The sequence below is a fragment of the Desmodus rotundus genome, chromosome 12, assembly GCF_022682495.2.
Source record: "Desmodus rotundus isolate HL8 chromosome 12, HLdesRot8A.1, whole genome shotgun sequence".
NCBI lineage: Eukaryota > Metazoa > Chordata > Mammalia > Chiroptera > Phyllostomidae > Desmodus > Desmodus rotundus.
This window is the reverse complement of record NC_071398.1, coordinates 37,634,920-37,654,699: the sequence shown is the minus strand read 5'-3', so window position 1 is coordinate 37,654,699 and position 19,780 is coordinate 37,634,920. Positions and strand designations below refer to the sequence as shown.

The window sequence follows — 19,780 nt, the reverse complement described above, 5'->3', positions numbered from 1 at the left end:
TCAGAGCCCCACTACGCTAGAAAACAAGCCCGTGCTCTGGAGTCCAGCCTAAGGACTGCCCTGGTGACCTGGTCCCTCCCCATCCCCGGCACTTCATAGCTGTGTCCTTTTGGCAAGCCAGGCTCTTTCTTGCTTTAAGGAGCTCATACCTTCTGTCTACCAACAAAATGCATCTGTCAAGCCCTTCCTCAAATGGCTGGTCCTTCCCATCCTGTGAGTCTCTGCTTCTATGTCACCTCTCCAAAATGGCTTCCCTGACCACAAGTCTAAAGGTACTCCCTGACCCCTCCCAGGGCCTCTCTCCCCAGCACTCTGCTCTCCTCACACACAGAAGGCCAAATGGAACCATGCATTTGTGGGCTGGTTTACTTGTTTACTGTCTGCCTTCGTGACCACTGCATCCCAGTACCTTGAGAAAGGTACAGTGCTGTTGAAGGCAGGGTAGAGGAGAGACACGAGACCCCAAAAACAACAACTCTCAAACTCCTAGGCGTGAGAAGGCTCAGGACCACAACATTCTTTAGCTTCAGTAACTTAGAGAAAAGTTATCCCTGCAATACTCTGGTCACCATATGTCTACTGCTGGGTGACAGAGTTATAAGTGGCCTCATCCAGAAGGAGCCTGTCAGCCAGAGGGCCTTTGGTAGTCCTTCAGATGTCCTCTGCCCCCACACACCTCAGCACACAGATGCAAGGAGAAAGGGTGGGGAGAAGAGAAGGACACTTGAAGAGACCTTGCACATGGACCCCCAAGACCAGAAAACTCTAGGGTGGGCTTGATTTGAAAAGGAGGTACAGTGGTCACCCAGAGGATGGGGCCCAGCCTTCCCCAAGGACACACTTAAGCTCCCCAAGTGAAGCCGTGGGCTGATGGCTGAGGGCAGCTTCTGGCTTTAGTTTCAGGGTAAGAAAACAGCCTGCTGCCTGGAGACAGAGGAAGAACACAGTGTCTGCAGGCCCTTTCCCAGGGCCCAACACCCCAGACTGGAAAACAGGCAGAACCTTCCCAGTGTGGGGCAAAGGCATTGATTCACTTAGAAAATATATGCTGTGTTCCTCCCAAGTGCCAGACACCCAGACAGTCTGGGAAGAGGCCACAACTCCACTCCCGCAGCTGGTTACATGGGGAAGCTGGTCACAGAGGAATTGGAGTTCCTATGGGGGGAAGAAGATGGCTTCTCTCACTACACATCCCCCAGCTGCTTCTCAAACCTGCAGCTATGCCTCCAACTTGTCCCCTCCCCCGCAAGGAAGCAATGTTCCTACAACTCCCTAGAGCCTGTGGAGGGACAGAGAAATGGGGGCAGGGTGGGGCTAGGGTTCTCAGGTATTCCAAAGCCCTCGGAATGTCTCCAGTAGGCCACCTTCCAGCTTTATCCCAAGGCCCAGTGGTCTCAGGATTGGGAAGGAACCAATTTGGGTATCAACAGAAAACATTTTTAGCCTGAATTTTTCTCCAAATGAAAACTGATGACTGCCATGGGTCTCTAACCCCCTCTGTATTTACAGACTAGCACTCGAGCAAAATAAATGCAGCTGTGAGAAGCAGAAGGCTGGAGTACAGCCAGGGGGAAAGATCCATGCAAGGACAGAAAACCTCAGGGCTTGATGGAGTTTTGGGGCTTTGATATATTTTAAACACACACCAACTACCTTGACTGTGGCATTTGAGGCTTGCCACCCTTCTCGGGAAAGGTCTTGGGGTGGTGGGGGCGAGAGGCCTCAGAACTCTGGGCAGGCGTTCTGGCCTGGAGTCTTGGCCAAACTCTCAGAGCCCTGTCATGAACAGCAATTGGTTTTCTTTGTTTTTCTAAAAGCTGGGACACCACGGATGTTGGGTGTAGGAAACACTGCTCTGACTAATGAGCAGAACTGTGAGCACAGGCTGATGAGAAGCTGCTGGGCTCTATCAGTCCTCACCTAGTCTCCAAAAGCGCCTGTGACCACAAGACAAAAACCTGCTGCTAGAGCGACCGCATGTTGTTGCTCTAGTGGGAGGGCTTGGAGTAGAGGCTTACAGTCCTGAGTAACCCCACTGGGCACAGAAGGATTCTGGGTATCCAGCCAGAGGCCAAACTCTCCCAGGCCATGTAGCCAGCAAAGCCTGGTCACTGACCTTTGGACTTGCTCTCCCTGCCCCAGATCCCTGACAATGGGCCTCGCATGCCCTTCTCCCCTTTGCATCCCCTCCTGGCACAGAGAGACACCATGTCACATGTCAGTCAGTGTCTCTCAGACCCAGCACGAGGAGAGCAAGTGTGGCCCAGGGTCCAAGTAAAGCCATTCCTACTCCCTACAGAAGAAGCCTGCCCGGCGTGATCAGGGGCACTGCATTTCCCAGTCTTGAACTGGATTATTCTGAGGATGAAGGGGAGGGGGAACTTGTGGGCCCAATGCCACACTGAGGCAATCACTGTGGTCACTGCTTTAAGCATCCCAAGTGCTCTGCCACCAACACAACTTCTGTTCAGAAGGCAGAGACTGGGCTCAGAGCTTGCAGGTTACAAGCTGAGCTGCCCCATCCAAGCTCACCTTCCGCCCCGATGGAGACCAGCTTGACTCCTTTGCTGGCGATGAAGTCCAGTGCTTTGTTCACATTGTTGATTTTATGCACTCTCATCTTGCCCCGCTCCGGCTTAGGTAACCGCTCCCCTAAGAAAGAAGGGAGGAAAGCTGTAGGGTCCCCACGGCTCTCTAGAACAGGCCTCCATAGCACTCTGGGAGCCCCCCAACAAGCCCATGAGCAGACACATGACCACTGCAGCCACAGAGGTCTCACTCTTCCTAGCAGCCATGTCCGGGGGGCCTGCTGTGACAGGGTACCTGTTCCAGGTGTGGGTGGCACATTGTGGGAGAGGAGCCTCACCTGAGATAACCTCCAGGAGGAGCATGAGCTTGAGCCCATCTCGGAAGTCCTCGTCGATGTTCTCGATCTGTGTGCCGGCCTTCCGCAGGTGGGAGTTGCACCAGGCTGTGAAGGTCTGAGGGAGCAGAGCAGAGAGTGGTCGGGAGGGTCACCGTGGCTGTTGCAGGTTCTAGCAAAAGGGATGGGCCATAGCCTTGACCCCAGGACAACACAGCCACCACAGGGCCCAGCTCTGGGCTCCACCCTTTCTATACACAGTTTCTAATCTTTACAATGACCCAGGCAGGTTGATCTGAGGAAACTGAGGCTCAGGGTAGTTAACAGACCCACTGTACAACCACCTAGGTGAAAAGTGGCAGAGCACAGATTGGAACCACAGTCTGATACCCTGGAGCAAGTGCCCTCTCCGCAGCACCCCAATGGAGCCTGGCGCACAGAGCGAGGAGAGGCGCCACAGCCCACAGTCAGCTCGTTCAGTCACACAAACCTACGTGACTGAGTGCCAGGCCCGAGCATGAAAACAAGAGGCAGGGGGCCTGCTTCCGCAGAGCTTACATTCTTTTGGACAGACACAGCCAGCCCTCAGTTACCCGGAGGGCTGACCAGACCACGGTCCTAGTCAGCACAGCCCCCACCCAGCTGCCCCTCAGAAGATCGGGCAGCAATTTCCCCATCTCTGGCACAGAGATGTCCTGGTACAGGAAAGCAGTTGCACAAGAAAAGCCTCCTGCAAAGTTAAGGTTTCTTCAAGTAGTCTACCTGGAAGCTTTGGGTGGCCAAGCAGCAAGCACCTCCCCTGAAGGCCAGGAGCACAGACCCTCTGGCCCTGTGCACATCCCCACAGTTTGTTTCCGTATCAGCCACATGCTCTCTGTTCCCTGAGGAACATGCCTCACCCTGCCCTTCCAAATCTTAAGGTCAGCGTATCTCAAGGGGGCTGCAAGGCCAGTGGGAAGCAGCCACCTGCCCCCGCAGAGTCAGACAACTGTTTCTGAGGACCACGGAGCATGAGGATGCTGGAAGGTGAAAGGGCGTTTTTGGGTAGAAAGGTCCATAGACAAGAAGCCCAAATCCCAAACTTGAACACAGAAAGCCCAAGAACAAGGCACTTGGCCTTCTAGTGGTAACCAGCCACTCAGCCCCCTGCTGGCTGGGGCATGTTATCAGACATCAGCACCAGGGAAGCACATCACATCAGTTAAGGTGGACATCTCCAGAATCCTTCTGGGGAAACTGGCCCACTCAGTCTCCCACGGCGGGGTCTGAAAAAAGCCCCATGTCTGTTTCTCACGGGAGACCCTGCCCCCCTCATTCTGCAGGGGTCACTGTACACATGGGCAGACAGCCAAGAATGTGCAAGAGCACGCTCCACGCCCAGGCACAGGCAGAAGCCATGTTGGGGTAAGGCGTTCCCAAGGAGCCTCTGGCAGAGCACCATGAGCTTCGATGAGTGCCACCAGTCCTGCGCATTCGAGACGCAATGCAGGGCCCTTCCCAGACAGAGAAGCGGCCTCATTAACACACCGCTCTACAGTGGGGGCCACAAGAGGTTTCCTTCTAAAACCAAGCAGAGGGTGGCGGGGGCGCATGGGACATGATGACATGGACTGTCAGCAGCCGGGGGCCTCCCATCTGCCTCTTGACAACACGAAGAGTTCCTCAGCCTAGGAGACAGAGACCCCCTTCCTGCATGAGGCAGTTCCCATTGCCTTGCTTCTGCCTTGCCCCAGCCCACCCCTACCCCTCCATCAAATTGGCTTGAAGGGCAGCTCCTCCGGGAGGCCTGCACCAGCTTGCTTGCCCTGACCCAATCTGACCGGGAAGTCTCCTCTCTGCAGATCGCATCACAACACTGACCTCTCTGGTCTCTTAACAATTATGCAGTCTCCTCTCTCCCACAACCATGAGCTACCTTGTGCTCCGGCAACCAAGCAAGTTCTCATTAAGGAGCGTACGGATTTGCCTACCTTATCTCATTTCCCACACTCTCGCTATACACCTCTAAATTCAGACAAACCAGGACTAGAATGCTGGTTACACCATTCATGTGGGCAAGTTATCCAACCTGCCTAATACCCACTTCCTCATTTGTATGTGGCGATGAAGTTGGCACTGGGTCATGACCAGTGTGAGGACACAAGGTAACAATGTCTGCAGAGCACATGACAGGTGCTCAATCAACAGCAGTTCTCAAGATGTCCCTGTGCCTCCCGAATCTCCTCTCCTGAAATCCTCCTGCCTGCCTCCTCCACAGAGTGCTCTCTCCATGCCCTGCCAGCCCCTGCCATCACTCGGCACTCAGCCTCACCCTCAGCATCTCTCTGACAGCCTCCTCCAGCTGTTCTGGATCTTACTGGAGGTTCCATGCACATGGGTAGGAATTACCTCTCATACCTCACATGTCTTTATAACACCCAAAGCACAGCTGGTCTTAGTGGTGGGCAGTGAGTAGGTGTGGAACTCGGCTGCCCTGTAAAGCAGAAGTGGCAGGGGATGCTGAGCCTCCGCTTTTGCTAGCGCCTGAAAGATGCTGTTGGGCAACGAAGTGGCCAATCACATCCCACAGCTGAGGATGTAAAAGGGCAGTTCCCAGAGGGCAAGCCCCCAAGGTGTTCTGCTGCTGCTGGGGCTGAGATCTAGGAAGCCGGTCTACGAGCAGGGCTGGACATGTGTCTAAATCACACCACCGCCGCCTCAGCCTGCCTGTACTATACCTGCATGCTCTGAGGGGGCACAGGTCTGGGTTTGAATGCAAGCTCCTCAGCTTACTTGTTTTGTGTTTCCAATCAAATGACTTGACCAATTATACCTGAGTTCCCTTCTCTATAAGCTAAACTTAGCAGAATCTACCTCCTGTAGTTTCTGTAAGGGTTGAATGGGGCAGGGGATGCTTTAAAGCCTCTGACAAGGTGCCGGCACAAAACGCTAGATGAATTGTGTGCGTGCGCACGTGCGCACACCCCCACATTGTTGCCTCCCTCTCTGCAAAGGCCCTTGTCCCACCCCCGTGGTTTGGAATGAAAACAAGACTGTAGGAGACCTTCTCAAGACAGTCTGTATTCCAACCTGTGGAGGCTCTGAACCAACCTCATCTTGTTGGGATCAGACCATCCGTCCTCACAAAGTCACTCTCCACCTTCCACACACACCACATCTCTGTACCTTTGCTCATCTTCACTGAGCAGTAAACAAGAGCTCTGGCTTGAGGCTCAAACAGACCTGGGTTCAAATCTTGCCTCTGCTGTTGAGGCAACCTGCCAATGGACAACCTTGGGCAAGCAATAAGCCTCGGCTCCCTTGTTGAAGAAATAAAGACAATAATATCTTCACTTAAATGAAGACTAGACAAAATAATGCAAGTAAGCCACTTAGGACTGTGCCTCACAGTGTTATATGTGTCAAGAACGATCTATTTTTAAATTAAGTGGTAACTGCCATGTACTCTGTCTCCCTGGCTAGAAGCAGGCAGAGTTCCAAGCAGAACACACTGAGCAGGTTCTTGGGGAGAATATCCACTCACCTGGCCTAGGTGCTAAGGAGGAAGAACTGCCTCCTGAACTGGACAGGCACAGAATGGGAATTCCACCGACAGACCTCCCACCCTCTTGCTTGGCTCTGTTTTGTCCTCCTGAAAGATGAGGGGCGTCTAGAGGCTAATGGAGCCCTGAGCTCTGGGCAAGGAGATCAAGACCTCATGAGACCATCCTCAGGGAACTGCAGATGGTAGTTCTCCATGCAGTGTGACTCATTAGTAGGAGCTGAAATTCGAATGGGACATTAAAAATTCATAGCTTTTTCTAGTTGGTTATAAAAATAGCATTTTGCTTACACACTCCTCTCCCTACCTGGTTTAGACTAAAATGTGTGGGGCAGATAGTGTGGAGGGGTGGTTTCTATAGATGGAGGCCTGTGTGCCCACTGCACCCACCCTCCGCTATGCAAAATTCTCAGTCTGACTGCCAGACGGTCCCACCTGCTCCCAATGCCCCATGGCCACCATGGGGTTGGTACACGTCCATTCCCTTGACAAGCATTTGCTGAGTGTCAACCTAGGGCCAGGCCCTGCGCCAAGTATACAGTAAGCCAAAGCGGACACAGACTGCTCCACAAAGCTGCCAGTCTGATGAGGGAGAGTGTTCATAGTGACAGCCGTAGCAAATGCTCCCACAGAGCGATGTGCCGAGCACTGTTCTAGGCACTTTGCCACACACTGACTTCTCTCATCCTCAGAACTATCTTCTGAGATCAGTGCTATTATTGTCTCATTTTACAAATGAGGAAACCAAGGGTCTGAGAGGTGGTATGACTTATCCACAGGTAGTCACATACCTGGAAAGTTCCAGAGCTGGATGTAAAGCCAGGTACTGAACTCCAGAGGCCATGCTCTGAAGTATTATGCTGCACCTGCCCTCCTTCCTCCCACCCCCAGAAAGAGAGCGCACTAAAGAGAGGGTTCCATGTGCTGGGGGACACTAGTGACAAGGCGGACACAGGAAGCTCCCTTACAGAGGTGATTCTCCAACTCCCATCAGACTGAGAATGAGATAATACAAAAACAAGGGAGACTTCCACACGACGGGAACGACACGCGCAGACAGCAGACTGGATAGATTAAGGTGCGAGGTGAGTGAGATGGGCCAGGAGACAGGCACAGCCAACCTCATGGGGCCTGTAAAAGGTCACGCTGCTGCTGCTTAGAAGGAGACTGAGCTGAAGGGCCCAAGGGTCAGTGTGGGATAACCAGGAAAGAGGGTAGAGTGCTCTGAGAGAAACCTGGCAGGAGGAAGGCAGAGGAGCCATGTTGGAAATGTCAGCTCAAGGTGTCAGGTTCATTCGGGAGGGCCCCAAGGTGATGGCATCTGTCGGGAGGAGGGAAAGGCAAAAGCATTGAGTTCATCTGGTTTTTTTGGTCAAGGGTCACTTTCCAGGAGCTGTCCTGACTGAATGGTGGCCATGTCCCCAGTGCCTCACTTAAAGAGGCACTCAGTGCATTCACCTGGCTGACAAACCCTGACTTAGAACCCCTATTAGGTAATGGCCATGGGAGGAAGCAAAACAGACTCAGAATTACATTCTGAAGTGGGAGAGGGCATGCTAAAGGTAACTATGCAGTAACTGCTAGTTGCTGGCTCTTCCTATTCACACACAGTAACCCTTTAAAACCTCCAACCCCACAATCGTGTGAGACAGTATCTCCATTTTAAGAGGAGGAAACTGAGGCAGGGAGAGGTTAAGTGACTTGTCTAGGGCCACACAACTAATCAGCACAAACGTGGAGCACTCATTCCACAATGTTTTCAGTGGAATGCCAGGTACCAGCTGGGCAAAGCAGAGCCAGCAGAAGCAAGTCAGCAAGGGCTCCAGCCCCACCTCAGTCCCCGAGCTGGAAGCGAGCTCACAAAGCCAGGCAGCCAGGCAGGCAGGCAGGGCTGTGCCTCCAAAAGCTGGCCTGCTTCTGTAAGGGTGGCCTGGGCCCACTGCGTGAGGCGGACTCAATGCCAATGGTGGCCCTGCTGTTCCCAGTCTGTTCCTGTCATCCTGTGAAGGGAGTATGTACCCAGCCCTTGACCTATCTAGGGAGGAAGGAAGGATGTGGACTCGTCTGTCTTTGAGAACACACGTTAACAAAACCACAAAGAGCCTCCCAAACTTGCCTCTGCACACTGGCAGCCTGTTAGATTATTCTCTGGTTGCTAAAACAGCACAGGGTATGAGTGGGGGAGAAGAAAGAGTACAAGAAAGAAGAGCTTGTTGGTTCATTTGGGATCCACTGTCAGCATTCCCTGTACTGAGGCCCTGTGGTGCACCCAGGAAAGCGAGCTTCAGAGGGGCCCCAGAGCTGTTTCTGCTTTGTCACTCTGTCTGTAGGGGGAGGGAGAGGAGGCCTGGCATGGCTGGTCATAAAGTCCTTCCTGTGTCACAGGGACCCCTCCCAGCAGCCAGGATGTGGGGTGGCTGGGTAAATGAATGATGGATATTGTTCGGGAGGTGACATAAGCAGCCAGGAATGTGGCAGCAGTGGGCTTTAATGAGCCATTCATCGATGACTCCCTCTCCAACCCAAAGAGGTAAACTCTTTCTATGCTGGAGCAGTCACTGAGTAAGAAATAAAAGTAAGGAAAGTTAAGAGATAAACTTTCAATAAACGCTTGAAAGACACTGGCAACCCAGTGGTGTTCCAGTGGGCAGAAGGATCGATGGGAAGTGCAAGGAGGATCCTGGTAGGATGCAGATGACCCAGCTGAAAAGCTTTTCTTCCCAACAACTTCCTGCTATACAACATGTTCCTAGTACTGAAGGGGGCGGTGTGGAGGGAAATGTCTGGTGGATGCTGGAATTCCACTAAGCCCGGAATAAAGGGAGTCTTTTGCAAAGTCAATTTGGACCTAGAAACATGCCCCTCCCACCCCAAGTCCCCTGGCTTAGGTGAGCTCACTGGCTTTGATTACCAGCAAAGGGGAGCTCCTGGACCAGGGTCAGAGCCTGCACTACTCCTGCCCGCCTGGCAGAGACTCACACGTGGGTTCCGTTGACTCCACACTGCATACCCTGCCTCCCGCTATGTAAACCATGAACCTTTTTAGCAGCAGTTCACAGGTCCATTGCTGCCCCAGGCCCAGGCTGACTGGACCTGGATACAGCACACTCCCTCGTGGCACACCATGGCAAGACAGGGGCTCCTGGAGTGTGAGTTTCCAAACCTCATCTCTGCAATACCATGCTGGGTCTGCTGCTCTGCTGTGGCCTCTGCTGCTGCCTATAGTTCCTGCTTGCGTGGGTCCTCAAGAAGGGTGTCTGAGGCTTGGACATAGGAGAGGGAGAGCTATTTATTCCTGGTATTTATTCCTTCTTATCGCCCATCTGCCAGGCTACTGCCAGGCCTCAGGCAAGGCCTGGCCCCAGTGGAACAGTTTTTCAGTTCCTGAAAGTGGAGACTGCTCCCCTGGCCCTAGGATTTATCCCCAGCTGTAAAAGCACTTTCAGGAACCAAAGGCAAAGCTTTCTGGAATCTGGGTTACCAGAGGCCTAGGCAAAAAAAAAGGTGACTGCCCTGGTCATATGTGCATGGATCTATCCAGAGTGTCTGTGAGGCCTCTGGAATGGTCTTCAGATGATACATGCGAGCCCTTGTTTTGAAGACCTATTGCCTTTACCAGAGCTGAAGGAGGAAAAAACCAAGCGCCACGCCGAGACAGAAAATGAACTAGTCATGATAACATGGCCACGATGTAGGTGCGTGCCGCAACCAAACTTAGGAGACTCAGCCAGCCCCTGCAGCGTGGGTGCTGCACATGGGGACACAATGGGTTGCCTGTCCAGGACTCAGCTCCGTATCTAGCCAGGGCAGAGCAGGCATGCTATGTGTGCCTGTCCCATGACGACTTGGGCTAATTTGAAAGCAATTACAGGGATATGGAATGCTTCTTTCGTGTTGGCCTCACGTTGCCTTATTCGGAGTTTTCTCAGCCTACGTGAAAAATCTGACTTTCCAGTTGGAGGAGAGGTATAAATACCAAGTGGAGTAGTGAGCATTCCAAAGGTCCTGCGTGTCCATCCAAAAAGCAACCCTTTCCTCTCCTGCCCCCGCCCAGTAGCCAATGTTCCTGCCTCAGCCAGGCACCATGTCATTGCTGGGATGGACTGATTTGGGAGTGTAGTCCCTTCCTCATGAGGAATACTGGTCTAAGACTTTCTTCTAGCTCTTTACAGGGCTGGTTCTTTCTCATCATTCAAGGACTTCCCTGAGATGACAGCATCCCAGGTGGTTTTCCCTGACCTTACTATCTCCACCATACAATCGCTTTACTCTGTACTTATTACTATCAGAAATGATGTGTGTTGTCCATAACCAGTGTCCTTCCCAAGTCTAACATAAGCTCCATGAGAGCGGGGTCCTTTTCACGGCAGGACCCCAGTGACTTGCACACAGGAGGTGCTCAGTATATTCTAACATAAATGGAATGGTGTTGGGGCTTCTCATGTCCACTCATTTATGATCTCATGATTTCTAATCCCATTTTGTAGTGGTGAAGGGCCCTACTTACAGACAAAACTGCTTGTTTTCAGGAGTTCACAAAAATAATCCTGGAGCTATAGCTATTCCAAAAACAAGCCACGGAAGACACTGCTCTTGACTTGCCACTCCAATGGAAAAGGAGCCCTGAGAGCCCTGTTCACTTAGGTACTGAGGCTGCTGGATTTTGCAAATACCTTGGTTCAAAGGCTGGGCCTAGACAGTGGGTAGCAGTGGGTGGGCTGAAAGGAGGCAGGCTGAGGAGAGAATAATGTGGCATAATGCTCCACAGCAAGGGCTGTTGGACCTTAACAAATGCTGAATTCAAATTCTTGCTTTGCCACTTATTGTGTGTGGCCTCAGAAAACAAGTATCACCTCACTAAGCTTACTTTCCTCCTTCGTAAAATAACAACAGACACCATGTAAACAATCAATCGGATAATACAGAGAAAGCGCTGTACAGGCCACCTAGCAGAGAGTGAGTAAACAGCGGATACTGTATTCATTACTGTATTATTCCCAGTCAGGAGGGTGCCACCCTCAATATTAGCACTGCAGCTGGTGAAGCCAGGCCCGCCTAGGATTCCACAAGTTGCTGGTGCACCCTGGTGGCTGACACACAGTGAACTTCCCTCAAACCCCCCGCCCTCCAGGCTGACCACCCGACCACCAAGTAAATCAAGGAGTATTATCAGACCCAGTTCTTCTTGCTTCCAGAGATCTTTCCAATCAAGAAAAATCAGTATTTTTTTATAGAGTTATAATTCACATACCATAAAACTCACCCCTTTAAAGTATAAAAATCACTGAGTTTCAGTATAATTGTGAGGTTGTACAACTATCTCACTATCTAGTTCCAGATCATTTTCATCACCCCAATACTGTTAGCAGTCAATCCCCATTTCCCCTCCTTCCCAACCCTGGGCAACCAATAATCTACTTTGTCTCTATGGATTTGCCTGTTCTGGACACTTCATATAAATGAAATCATATAGTCTATGGCCTTTGTGACTGGCTTCTTTCATTCAGCATGTATCCAAGGTTCATTCGCATTGCAGCGTGTGCCAGTACGTCATTCCTTTTTGTATGAATAATATTCCATTGTATGGATGCACCACATTTTATCCATTCATAACTTAAACATTTGGACTAATCTATCTTTGCTGTTATATTGAATAATGCTGCTACAAACATTCACATACAAGTTTTTGTGTGGCTGTGTGTTTCTGGTTCTGAGTCTATGCCTAGGAGTGGAACTGCGGGTCATATAGGAACTCTAGGTTTTAATCATTTGAAGAACTACCAGAATGTTTGCCAAAGAGGCCGCACCATTTTACATTGCCATCGGCAATCTATGAGTGCTCCAATTTCTCCAAATCCTCACCACCACTTTTTATTATCTGACTTTTTGATTAGTCATCCTAGTAGGCATGAAGTGCTATCTCATTGTGGTTTTGTTTTTCCCTAATGACTAAGGACGTTGAGCATCTTTTCATATACTTATCTGTATATCTTCTTTGGAAAATTCTAGTCCTTTGTCCATTTTGTCTTACTGGGTGATTTATCTTTTCATTATTGCATTGTAGGAATACCTTAGATATTCTGGACACTAGACCATTATGAGCTATATGATTTGCAAATATGCTCTCCAATTCTGAGGGCTGTCTTTTTATTTTCTTCAGTGTCCTTTGAAGCAAAATAAATAAATAAATAAATATTTTATTTATTTTTAGGGAAGGGGAAGGAAGGGGGGAGAGAAACATCATTTGGTCGAGTCTCACACACCCCCCACTGGGGACCTGGCCCGCAACCCAGGCATGTGCCCTGACCAGGAAATCGAACCGGCAACCTTTTGGTTTGCAGGCTGGTGCTCAATCCACTGAGCCACAGCAGCCAGGGCTGAAGCAAAATGTTTTTAATTTAATTGTTTTTCTTGGTTGCTTATGCTTTTGGTGTCCTATCTAATAAGCCATCACCTAATCCAAGGTAATGAAGACTTAAGCCTACATTTTCTTCTAAATTTTATGGTTTTAGTGCTTACATTTAGGTCTTTGATCCAGTTGGAGTTTTTTGTATGTGATATGAATTAGGGGTCCAACTCCATGCTCTACATGTGGATTCTCTCAGTACTACTTACTGAAGACTACTCTTTCCCCATTGAATATGTTTTTCATTCATATTGAAAATCAATTGACAATAACTGTATGAAAACTTGGGGCTTCTTAAAAATTCTTGAACTTCACCCCAGGTCAAGTGAATCAGATTTCCTTAAGGTGGGTCCTGAATAATGATATTTTACAAAACTTACCAAGTGAGTTTAACTTGTGGCCAGAGTTGCGAACCACCACTCTAATCTAACCCCCTCATTCTACAAATGAGGGATCTAGGCCCAGGTAGAACCAGGGAGCCTTTGACATTGTATTTGTTAGACTGAACTGGACCCTTAGAACTAAAAGAAACCCCAAAGAAGCAAGGGATAGGGAGCCCAGGGTAGGGAGGTGCCCCGGTCTGAGCTTGTCTCAACCAACCATCCAACCCAAAGCTACTGAGATTATATACCACAGAACTGGATCCTCCCCAAGGAGGAAGAGCCTGCCCCCACCACCTGCACGGACTCCACAGAGAGGTATGTGTCTGAACTAAAGGCAGGTGGGGCCCACAGGGCAGAAATAGAAGGCAGTGCTCAGCTCTCAAAGGAGAGCTTTTCAGCAGGAAGAGGAGATGGGTGAGGCCTACCTTGAAATAACTAACTTTAAAAGAGAAAACTTCCACTCCCACAAGGCAGTTTTTAAATTAGGGCAGCAGCATAGGCTGGGGAGCTGCAACCCGCCTCCTCTGGCCCCATCTGGCATTTTGCTGTGAAATGATCGGGCATAGGGGCCCTTCACCTGGAGAACAGGCAGTCTGAGCTACAAAAACCCCATTTACAGCTGAGCTCAGGTTTCAGGGTGGAAAGGGAAATTAAAGATCGTCTGGTTTAAACTCTGATCCTTCAAAGAGATAGATACCCAAGTGAGCCAATTCTGGCCTTGCAAGTGTGTGGCTTGGAATATGAACAGGTGCCTAAAAGGGTCCAGTCTATAGAATTAACATTTTAATCTGGACAAACCTGCCCATGGACTTACTCATCCAATAATAGGCATTTGGCATTCGTGGGGGGAAAAGTCAGAAGAGGCATTGATGGGACAATTCAGCCAAATACCACTTCTGCGCTGAGCTACTGGGGCCACCTTGGCAAGTGCCCAACAAAACTGAGAGGTGCAAAGAATATTGCAGGCCAAGAACATCCGGAGGCAGAGAAAATACTCCCAGTGCTCCCTCTGTTTACTTTCTAGAAGACAGCTTGCTTTCTGCTGGAATTTTCAAGATCCATAAATTGGGCCTTGTTGATGGAAGGACAATGACGCCAGACTGAGGAGTGAGCGCTGACAGTGGTGCGGGTTTCGCCTTTGACAACTGAAACTCCTCCTTGCTGATCTTGTTCCTGTTTTGGGACGTTCTGATTCAACAGTCCACCTGTGGGGTCAGAAGCCTTCTCCCACTCCAGTGAAAGCAAGGAGGGGTGTCTGGAGGTGGGCGCCATGCTAGGATGGAATGGGTTCGTCTGGAAATCTGTGCTCTGGACACACTGGGGGAAACTGGAGCCTGGGGCAGTGCTCACAGACATGCCCTTGTTTCACATATACTCTCAGAGCCTGCGTGTAAGATGATCCTTTTGAGAAGCAGGGTGAGTTTGGAGGCCGAGAGAATATAGGGCATTTATCTGCATGATCAATTCCTCTCATCTCTGAGTGGACCAGCACTGGCAGGGGCCACACAGAGATGCTGGGCGCTTGTCAGCCTGCCTGCCATTTGCCAAGACTCAATGCAGCTCCTCTTCGGGGCTGGCAGCAAGCAGGGGCTCACTGAGTACTGGATGAGGAGTGAATGAACCCATCAATCTGGGAGGTGCCTCCAACCAGAAATTCCTGGCTTTGAATCTGGAGTTTGCCAAGAAGTAACTGGTGGTGTTCAGAGTTATGTACTCTTACCCTCAGCCTCGTTAGGCAGGCACTGGCTCTACCTCCTGGAATGGAACTAGGATGGTGTTAGGGGCACAGTCTTAGTGGTTTAAGAAATCATTGTGGATTTGGGACCTCTTTTTTCCCCTTTGTCATATTTACTCTGTCTTAGACCCCTTGGTCACATGAGATAGACAATGGAACAGTATTTTGGGAGGATTTTTAAAAAGAAAAACCAAAAATAAGGTTCTATAGACAAAGGGTAATTACAGGATTGGGAGGAACCAGTAGAGAGACTGAAACCTCTGACTCATAATAGCTCCATTAAAAACGGTGAAACCGTTTGCCCTGGCAGAGTGACAAGGCTAGACTCTCACCCTGGCTTGCCCCACCTACAGGCCTTCCTGGGGCTGGTACAAGGCCTGGACAAACCATATAGGAATCATAAGGGGTGGCTGTCTCCAAGAACAGTGTGATGTCAGAGGAGAAAGGGGCCCCTGCCACTTTCAGGAACAGATCTGACTCCTGGCTCTGTAACAACAAAGGAGTGTCTGGTTCTATGTATTTGGGGGGGGGGGGGGGATGGGGTATAATGGGATGCCATCATGAAGGTGTGGTTTGTTTTCCAAGGAAGAAACTCAGCCTACCAGCTCAATATGCGCCATTAAAGCTACTAAAGGGCTGACCCTTAAATGGGTGGGGTGTAGGTCTTACCCTAATGAAATTGTACAAATGACTCACATTTATTGAGCACTTTCTGTGTACCAGGACTTGTTCTGAGTGCTCTACATTTTACAGACAAGGCTCTGAATGTTGCAGCGATCTGCCCATGGTCACACAGTGGGTAGGTGTCAGAGCTGGGACCCACTGTATCTCCTAACTGACCTCAAGTCTGGCCAAGGTTGCTTTCCGTTCTGTTCCTCACCCTGTCAGGCCCCATGTGAGGTACCTCACATAGCTTCTCTCATTTGATCCACTCTATGGAAGACATAAAACCAAGCCCCATCCGGGAGGCCTTTAGCCAATTTCATCTACCACCAGCTCAGCAGGACTAGTGTTGGACTGCAGGGTGAGTCATGAGAGAGGGAGGGGAAGTCATGTGACCCAGAGAGAATCAGAGCTATGCTGAGGTGTCCTGGTTACCTTGACATTCCTGTGATTCTGCCAAGGCAAGAAGTAACCTGAGGAGTTTGCCTTATATGGGCACAATGAAAGATTTCGACACCACAACGTGTTAACTGATCCTGCATCAAATCCGTTCAGGACTCCACAGAAGATAAAGGTATTTTGAAAGTATAGGAAGTAACAATTTATGACGGGTTAATCACCGGTGACTCATAAAACAAAGATGAAGCCCAACTGCCATTGTGTGCCTTCAGAGAAGAGGTGGGGGAAAGTAGGTGGCTCCCAGGCCAATAGATGTATCATTCCCCTCGCCACACATCAGGGGAGTCCTGGCTTAGATACCTCCTTGTGTTCACAGGGCCAGGTTCAAGGCAAGGCCTGTAGGAAACCAATTTCAGGCTGGAGCAGAACAGCAAGTCCTGTCTGGGTTTAGAGAGCCCAGACCACCTGCCTGCTTTCTCTCTGAAAGGAATGGCAGAGCAGCGCTGCTTTCCGTGTCTGTTTTTCAGCCTTTCAGGCCAGCAGGGGACAAAATGGTTAGGTCTGAGTGCCCTGACACTGCCTGAGAAGCAAAGAAGCTGACTGGGCCCACAGAATTCCGGTCATCCCAGCCTGGGCCCAAAATGCTGGCATCAGACATCCTCTCCCAGGTAGTCCCCAGAAACCCCCCACCCCCAAAGAGTGAGACTCACTGCTCTGAGCCTCTTCCCAACTTCATTCATTCATTCCAGTTTTAGTATGTACTGAGCATCCACCACATGCCACCTACTATTCTGAGCACTGGAACTAAACAGACCAACACTCCTGCCCTCATGAAGCTTAGTTCTAGTGGTGGAGACAATACATAGGAAACGAAGGTATCAGACAGTGGTTGTGCAATACAACAGGGTAATACTTGTGAAGAGTAACTGGAAGAAGGGGACAGCTGGTAGGGAATCTAGTTTCACCAGCCAGGGAAGGCCTCTGTATGGAGGTGCCATTTGAGCTTGAACAAACAGAAAGAGCCAACCAATTGACCAGTAGAGGAATATCATTCCAGGGGGCCTACAGGAAGAGTAGTAGGGGCTGGTTCACATTGTGCCGTATGGGCCTTTTGGGGCAATCAACAGGAAGCCTCTGGAGGATCTCACAGAGGGAGTAATATGCCCAGATTTGTGGTGTGGAAGATATCCCCGGAGGCCATGTGGATGGCAGGGTTATAGCAGTGAATATGAAGACAACTCTAAGGCAAAGCTGCTAGGCCTTGCTGTCCTTTGTCAAAGGAATCCCATCCTGCCCACCCCCTACTCCCCCACCCCCCAAACCAGATGGCGGGTAGAATGAAAATGCATCCAATGAGCAGACCCAGGACCCCATCCCATCTTCTTCAGAAACACACAGGCCTGAGGGTGAACCACAATGGACTTCACAAAGGGACACTTCAAGGGCAAGAACAGTGGAACACTTCCTTCAGCAGAGAAGTGGAAATTATAGCAAGGAGTGATTTTCAAAGGGTTAAGAGTAGGTGCCCCCTACTCAAATTTAACCTCAGCAGCTCTTTTTAAGTATTTATTTTATAATATGGTAGACCCACATGAGACAACTTGAAAAACAGTTGTGCTGTTGTAATATGTCATTGCTTTGAATCTTAAATCCTCCACGCCAAATCAATTCCAAATAGTGGTAGCCCCTTTCACAGTAGCCCCTACATCCCACCATCTAGGGGAGGACAGGACTCTGTCAGGCCAAGTTATGGAAGGGGAAAGAGGAGTTTCTGGTTCCACTGATGAACCGTGGTCCCTCTCCTTCCTGCTAAAGCCTTTGATCCTCTCTGCTCTGTGGGTTGCAGGAGGCTGGAGGAAGACAGACACCACACGTGCTGCTCTTCCAGTCTGAGATGGCTGAGGCCTGCTCCTTTCTGTAAAGCAGAGCAACAAACAAAGGAAGGATAAGAAGGCCTGTGTCCCAGAGCTCCTCTAGTGTCTGGCCTGCTTCTACAGAACTTGGAGAGAACCAGAGAAAGGCAACCTGAATTCACAGCCGAGCTGCCCAAAGTAAGATGCCATTCTCCCCAGGGGGAGCAAACCCTTGCCGTAAGTTTCCAACTTCCACAGCATCCCCTCAACTTGAACCAGAAAACAAAGAAAAAAGAAAAAAAACTAAAGGCAGAGAGAATGGAAAACCTCAGTTTATTTAACTGAACACCTACTAAGGTGAAACTGGCCTTCAAGTAGCTTAGCTTCCTGTCTCCGGGGCAGCTCAGCTTCAGGGCAAGTAAAGAGAGTCACAACCAAGAATGGGGAGGTGGGGTGGGAAGTCTGGTGTGATCAGCAGAACCTGCCAGTCCTAACCTGAGGGAGGGCACGGTCCGGTTGGAGAGGGACACTGGTAAGCCAGTCCCTGCTGGGCAGTGTGATCTGAGGACAGCAAAGGTCAGGTGACACCTAATCCAGACCATGAAAGAGGAGTGCTATTCCGATAGGTGGTGACCTGGGAAGAAGGTCAGTCCCCGTAGTGGGAACATCAAAAGCAAAAACCACAAATATGCAGCAACCTCTAAAGGAAGGTGGCAGGAAATGGAGTCAGTTGGAGTCAGGGAATAGAAAGGCCAAAGATTTCAGACTTATTCTCTGGGTAGTGGGGGGAGGGGGAGGACACAGGAAGGTTTCTAAAAGTGACCTGGTTAGATATGAATCTTGGAGAGATAATGTTCATGGAGACACTGAGGTGAACTAGGAGACTGAAGCCAGTTAAGAGGCTGCTTGGGAAGACCAGAACACAGGGATGATGATGATGGTGTGATGACGGTAGTGGTGGCAGTGGTTGTGGGAGCCAACAGCAGCACACTTCCTGTGTGCCAGGAATGGTACGAAGGGCACACAAGTACTGACACACTCCAGTCTCACCACAGCCCCTGGAGGCAGACGTTATCCCCAGAGTGGCTAAGGCATTTTCCTCAAAGTCACACAGCTCAAGGTAGCAGTCCCGCAGTTTACACCCAGGCTGTGTGATTTGAGGATCTGTACTTTTAAGCACCCATTATGTGGTCCTGATTTAGGACAACAGTAGTAACAAAGGAAAGGAACAAGGTTAGGAATGAGATATTTGAGAGAAAAAAAAACACGTAAAACTTGGTTCCCATTACACAGTGAGGACTGGGTAGATGATTCCAAGGTTTTGCACCTGGATGACTTACGGATAGGGCAATGGCAAACTGGGTACGGAGAACTCAGGGAGGGACTCAAAAAGTTTGGCTGGGAACATACCGAAAATGCAGTATGTGCTGCACAACCACCCAGCATTCAGAAATTAAAGTCTAAAACTCTGCAACAGGGTCATTCAGTCACTCACGCAAACATTTCCTGAGCTTCTCCTATAGTCGGATATGGTGCTGGTGCTAGGGGTACAGGGAGATTATGAAAAGGTTCCTCCATGAAAGACCTCCCAGTCTAACAGAGGGAAGAGAGATGTTAGTAGACAATTGCTCTAGAGAGTGATAAGTGCATGAGGACTAGAGACATGGGAGTTATCCACAAGACATGAGGCTTCGGGCCAGGGGAGGGCGGACAGATGAAATCCTCCAGGTAAAAGGCCATTGTGGAATGCCCACACTGAAGAGGCAGCAAGAGGGAAAGAATTCTGAGACAGGGAATGAGAAGAATCAGAGAAAACAGCAAGGAAGGCAAAGGGATGTATTTTGAGGCTTTCTGAAGAAAATGGTCAGAAGCATCAAGTTTAACTATGTGGTTATATCAAAAACATGTACACCTCTACCTATGAGAGAATCACTGAA

At 50.0% G+C, this 19,780-nt stretch overlaps 1 protein-coding gene across 2 annotated transcripts in view; it reads right to left on the bottom strand.

The window, feature by feature from the left end:
- ACTN4 (actinin alpha 4) overlaps positions 1-19,780 on the bottom strand; it is a 71,298-nt gene that overhangs the window by 25,381 nt on the left and 26,137 nt on the right. For both annotated transcript variants that reach the window (XM_053914417.1, XM_024577671.3), the window contains exons 2-3: positions 2,867-2,981; positions 2,533-2,652 (exon numbers count right to left, since the gene is read on the bottom strand). In XM_053914417.1, the coding sequence (XP_053770392.1) occupies positions 2,533-2,652; positions 2,867-2,981 (235 nt within the window). The remainder of the gene's footprint in view (positions 1-2,532; positions 2,653-2,866; positions 2,982-19,780) is intronic.